The sequence below is a fragment of the Alligator sinensis genome, unplaced genomic scaffold (genome assembly GCF_000455745.1).
Source record: "Alligator sinensis unplaced genomic scaffold, ASM45574v1 scaffold205_2, whole genome shotgun sequence".
Classification (NCBI taxonomy): domain Eukaryota; kingdom Metazoa; phylum Chordata; order Crocodylia; family Alligatoridae; genus Alligator; species Alligator sinensis.
Window position 1 is genome coordinate 113,354 of NW_005842563.1, and position 6,091 is coordinate 119,444.

The 6,091-nt window shown below is 39.3% G+C and overlaps 1 protein-coding gene across 1 annotated transcript in view; it reads left to right on the forward strand.

Annotated features, from left to right (window-relative positions):
• Positions 1 to 6,091, forward strand: part of AGAP1 (ArfGAP with GTPase domain, ankyrin repeat and PH domain 1) — a gene marked incomplete at its 5' end in the record, with an annotated part of 301,279 nt that overhangs the window by 109,788 nt on the left and 185,400 nt on the right. The window contains one exon of the mRNA XM_025214080.1: positions 4,052 to 4,220. Coding sequence (XP_025069865.1) covers positions 4,052 to 4,220 — 169 coding nt within the window. The remainder of the gene's footprint in view (positions 1 to 4,051; positions 4,221 to 6,091) is intronic.

Genomic DNA, 6,091 nt, shown 5'->3' on the forward strand with positions numbered 1-6,091 from the left:
CCGCCCCGACTTGGGAGGGATTCTAGTCCATCTGCCCTACTGTCCTGCGCTGGCTGGGCAACCCCAAGAACAAGTTCCTTCCACTCCCTATCTCCCTTCCCATTTGAAAAAAAGTACGAGGGTTGGGAGTGGGAAGGAGCATTACTAGGGGAGAGCAGCTGCAGGTTTGCAGCTGCTCTAAACAGCAGCTGAATCCCCCAGGCCCTGGGACCCAACAGTGAAAGTCTTTTGGGTCCAGGGAATCATTGTAACTCATGTTGCTTCGTGTGAAGTGCCATGTTTTACAACTGGGAGCTGCTCTTCTGTCTGCACCAGAAGGTAAGGTCTGAATGTGGGTGAACTAAGTTATATCGGGTGGCCATTTTTAATCACTCTAACCTCTACCTAACTTCCCTGAATGCCTGTACATACCCTGAAGGTACACTCTTGTGGTGCTTCCTAATCTCTGCAATTTCATGTTTGTAATATTTTCTCCCCTCCTCAGCACAGTTGTGCTTTTCCTTTGAATGAGTAGTAGTTTTAAACTGAAGGATTCTTCATAGCAATTTATGTCAGGTTTTTAAAAGATTGTTTTGGAATGCACATACGACAGCTGAACTGAATTGCTTGTAAATGTGTATATTATATTTTTATTAAAAATGTAAATACAGTTGATATGTCACCATTAAAGCTATATTTTAAATCAGAACCCAACATTAGGCCTGTGCCAACATTTTGTTAACACTTTCACTGTTGGTATTTTCCTGTGAGTAGGGAGCATCCTTAAATATCAACATAAAATATTCTCAAGAACAGGTGTATTTTGAAAAGTCATGGACATTTCTTTGGTCTCTTGTGCCTGTATAAATGATTGCTATCATTTTCATGTTAGTTAATGTGTTTCTATTCTGTTATTCTAAAAGAAAGCTTGTATTTAAGCATTCACAGTTAGTGGCCAAAATCTGGAATGGGCTCCCAAGGGAGGTGGTGCTCTCCCCTACCCTGGGGGTCTTCACGAGGAGGTTAGCCATATGGGCATCTGGCTGGGGTCATCTGAACCCAGCCCTCTTTCCTGCCTATGCAGAGGGTTGGTCTCGATGATCTATTGAGGTCCCTTCCGACCCTAACATCTATGAATCTATGAATTAAAATTATTTTAGTTTGCATTAACTTTCATGTTTTCTGACTGGGAGCAGTTTATTTTTTGGTGTAGTGAAACAACATTTTGCATCATCCACAAATGGGTGCTTAAAAACAACACTGACATGATAGGAATTTATTTCGTCCTAAAGATAATGGTCCCTGGCCTGGAGTAGTCAAATTAACACTTCAGCAGCACTATATTTGTGCAGACTGCTAAAGGTAACCTCAGGAAGAAAAGCTATGAGAATCAATACAGAGAGTGTATTTTTAGGGATTATTGATTGATTGATGTGTTCTGGGCTTAACTTCAAATACCAGCATGCCCCAAAGCTGACTAAGATGAAGTCACCAGTTACTGATAACTGTAGGCCATTACCTATGTAGTATTTCACAAGCTCAGAGATGAGATGTGAGGGTTTTCTTTAGTTTTAGATAAAGAAATTGTGTACATGTGGTGTTTACAATATTGGTTGTACCTACCACACTAGCAAAAAGCTATGCATTTTTCACTTATTGTGCTGCTATCAGCCATTGCTCTGAGAATTGGAGACAACATTGATTTGATTCAGTGCTGCACGTTATTCCTGTAGGGATCTATTTGGTACACTGAGGCACTAATGGCTTCTCTCTCCCCCTCAAAAGGCAGCTCCACAGAAGGTGGTAGCCATGTTAAGCTGTGCTTCTGTCAGCAAGCTGAGAGCTGTGGGTCTCTCTGACACAACTCTCAATTGCTAGCAGGTTTCTCTCATTGCACCTCATTTGCATCTGGGACATCAATTAGCATGTTTGTTGAGGCTAATTGAATGAAACTCAATCATAGCTCTTAATTGCTTGACTATGTGAAAAGAAATCACATTAATGCAGCTAATTAAGTGTATGGCAATAGATGCAACATAATTAGGAGCGAAATGTAAAAAACAAGTGATGGCAAAGGTGCAGGAGCATGGGTTCTGGGGATTCAGGCACTCAGTTATCTTGTTATTGACGCATTTGGGGAGGGTTCCCTTTGCTCTGGTGCTTGCTTTTTTTTTTTTTAACACTGCTGAATGATGAACATGGACAACTTGAGAAGAAAAATGCAAATGGATTTGCAATTACTACTTTTTCAAGCTGTTGAGGGGCAGAAGATGGCACTTCTGGGGTGGCCCGCTGTTGAGTGGGCTCTAGGGACTTGTTAAGTGCTGTTTAAAAGTACTTGGCTTTGAATTACCCTCATGCCTTGTTAAAGGGTTTTTTCCCCCTTTTTCTCAGATCAGCATTTTCTACAACTAACATCTAGGGGAGTTATATGTGTAACATTTGCATATCAAAATCGGGTTTGCTGTCTTCTCTTTAACACAGCATATTCCAGATGACAGCCAGACCCTCATCTGTTCTAATCTGATCAAGCCGCACTGCACTTTTGAAGTTGCTACATTATTTTATAATTTTAACTTTTATTCCCCAAGTGCAGATCTAAGAAAGGTAGGTATGGGGGGATGAGAGGAAGCTGACATTCCACTGCAAGGAAGTCCACCACTTCCATTCTCCTTCCCAGGGAGATGCACAAGATTACTCTTTTGTACCCAAGAGTCTTTGTTTGCATTTAGTACATTAATAGAAGCAACTTAAGCTGACATTTAGTACTTGTAAGAGCTTCTGTTTTGTTTGGGCTTCCTCAATTAATAATGAAATAATATGCCAAGAGCATGTATATTCCCTGTTTACCAACATTCTCTTACTCATTCTTGACTTATTCATACATCACTGTACCATGATATTTCATAAACTGAAAGCTAATTGGGAATTTGTATACTCCATTTAGTTTGAGAATTTTCAATGAAGACTTTAAATTTCTCTGTTAACAAATGTAAATAAAATACATTAGATATTGCATGTTAAATAAAACGTGTCTATTAAAAGAACACATGCTGAGGTTGAGTCACTATCTGATTAAGCTTCATTTTAGAGCCCATAAGCAATAAATGCTCAATTATGTTTCTGTTACTGTATTTTGATTTGTGCAAAACTGACACTGAACATGAAGGCTATACCAAATTGTTGTTTTGTAAATAGAACTAGGCTCTTTATCTCTTACCCAGGACGTAGTAAAATGAGATTCTGGCCACATGCAAATATTCAGTTTCTACCAGGAGAATCACAGTTCTCATGGAAGAACCTCAAAGTGTGCAGACATTCAAGCTTTTTCTCCCAGAGCAAAAATGGTTAATCTGGGAGAAAAGTAATCTGGGAGCAACTAGGGCTAAATCACCCCCAGAAGAGTTTCTTCTGGAGATTGAATGTCTACACACTTTTCCCCAGCAGCTGCTCGAGTAGATTTGGAGGGCAGGGCTTCCCTACCTGCTTCTCACTCTGCAGTTCTAGTGTAGGGTGAGGTGGGGCATTTTGGCTACACAGCAAGGCTAATGACCTTTGCCACTGCAGCACAGCAGACTGCTTTGTGTCAGCTGAGTGGCTAAGATGGCAAGGAGAAGTCAGAGGGGCTGAGAGCTGGGTGTGCACAGACTTTCCCCAACCCAGGCTCCAAGCCCTGCCTACTTTTATGTCACTGCCCCTGCCACCCAGCTAAATTTCAGGGGGATACAAGAGAAAGCTGGTGTGGCTGAGAGCCAGGCTCTCCTCTTCTGCCATTTTGAACTGAGGAGTCCCAGGGGAGTTTTAGAGAATTTTTCTGAATGTGTTCACATTAGTCAACATGTGCAAAAGCCTTGCTCCTAAAGAATAGGGATGTGGTTTTGGTATGGAATCTTAAGAAAAAGATAGGTTGGAAAGTGGGTAGGATTAGCCTGTTAATTCATTTTTATATGCTTTACAAGCTAGAGTTTTACAAAAAGTTATTCATACTTTTTATTCTCTGACTCCCAATATGTTACTATAATCTGGAACTTCATTCACACCATTCTCCCCATGTCATTTTGTTTCTCTGCAGGACTACATGCAGAATGTTCATGGGAAGGAAATTGATCTATTGAGAACCACTGTGAAAGTCCCTGGAAAGAGGCCACCTCGAGCTACATCAGCTTGTGCACCCATCTCCAGTCCCAAAACTAATGGCCTGTCCAAAGACATGAGCAGTTTACACATCTCGCCTAATTCAGGTAAGATGCAACCCTGTTATGCAACACAAAAAGGCATTTTCTTCCAGGCAAATGTTTGCATGTGTAAATATATGTGTGCATTTATACATATATGCTACCCATGTAGGAATATCTATATAATGCATCTCAAACCTGTGTGACAAATGATGTTTTTGGCCTGTAAATCTTCCCTCTGCCCACTAATTTGTTTCCCACGAGAGATCCCAAAACTTTGAGCAGCTTTAAATTGCTAGTTTTTAAAAAATAATTTTAAAGCACTTGCCAGAGAAATGCTTCCTAAGGCTTGAAAGGGTATTAGTCAATCCTGCTCCAGTGCTAGTTTATTAGATCCAATATCTTTAAAAATGGCAGTCTTATACCATTGTACAGGGCAAACCCAAATTTGCTAGCATGATTCACAAAAGGCAGGTCTAAATTATTGACTCTAAATTTCCGAAATTCATTGTGAAACCCTGTTTGAGGTCATTTAGAGAGAGGTTTATAGCTTCTTGTGAACCCTGTAAAGTGGTTCTGGTTTTGGTAACTGAGGCATTTGTCTGTAGAGTTGAGGGGATAACAGGAAGCTGCAGTAAAAACAAACCCATTTCCTGCAAAATGCAGCATTCTTGATGTCCTGTTGGTGGGATGAAGACTTTCTCAATGCATTTGGGATGACATGCATAAATCACTGGCTTTGCCATTCATGATTAATGTGGACATCCCCTGCATGTGCTGACAAAACCTTTCTAACACAATGTTGTCTGTATGCAGTATGCACTACAACAGTAACTGTGACATAAAACAGTAGGTACAGCCATAGCAAAGCAGTCCAGTGCTCCCACTAATCAAGTATTCTGTCCCAGACAGTGACAGATGTCATATGCTTTAAATGAAGATGTAATCCTCCAAGCATCCATAATGGACCTAAGTACATAGTGTTATACTGGTGGAAGAGGGAAGAAGAAATTGTGTGTTGAAACAGTTTAGATCAATAACACTTGTGACCTTATAATAGTACAGTTGCAAATGTTATTACTTATCAAATTTTTTTATGGCATATTATATTAATTTCACAGATGACGTTGACTATCCAGAACTGTATTTTGATGTTGTCCCCAAAAGCTCCCAGTAGCTCAGTACTGGCACCTTATCACTGAAAAAAATGTAGTTTATACCCACTGCTTAAGGTTTTTTTCTTTCTCCAGCCAATATTTTCACTCGCTTTTTTTTTTAAACAAGTTCGTGCTTTTCTAATTTGGGGGGAAGAAAAATACTAAAAAGTATTCTCAAAGTACTACATGAATTAATAGTAAAATATTCATCTAAGTCATCCTTATAGGAGGTGCTGGGCACCCACAGGTAATCACAAGTGATTTGGCTGTTTTTAATACAATAAGAGTTTAAGAACTATTCTATATTACTATATAGCTAAATATTAAAAGCAAATTTGTCATCTAAACTGAATAAAGACAGACACTAGGTATTCTTCCCATACATTCATTCAGAAGGCTTTAGATCTTTTTTATATTTCATTTTAATAAAACATTCTAAGTTAAAAAATCTTTATTTTAGGACTATCAGTACACACAAAATATAGTCTTTGAATTGCTTTCACAATTGCTGTCTGTAACAGACAAGTCTACTATATGATGATGGGTAAATACAAAAGTTTGAAAATAGTTGAAAATTGTTTAGGAAAATCATTGTGGGAAATGTACTTTAAACCTTGAAATATTATGCAATTTAAATACATCTTCAAAGAAAAACAGAGGAGGAAGGAGAGAAGTGATGGAGACAGGTATCAAAGTGAGCTTGAAAAGAGGTGTGTCCCATTCTTAATGCTCCATTCTCTTTGTGGCTTTTCTTTCCCTTCCCCGGATGATTCCCCTGAG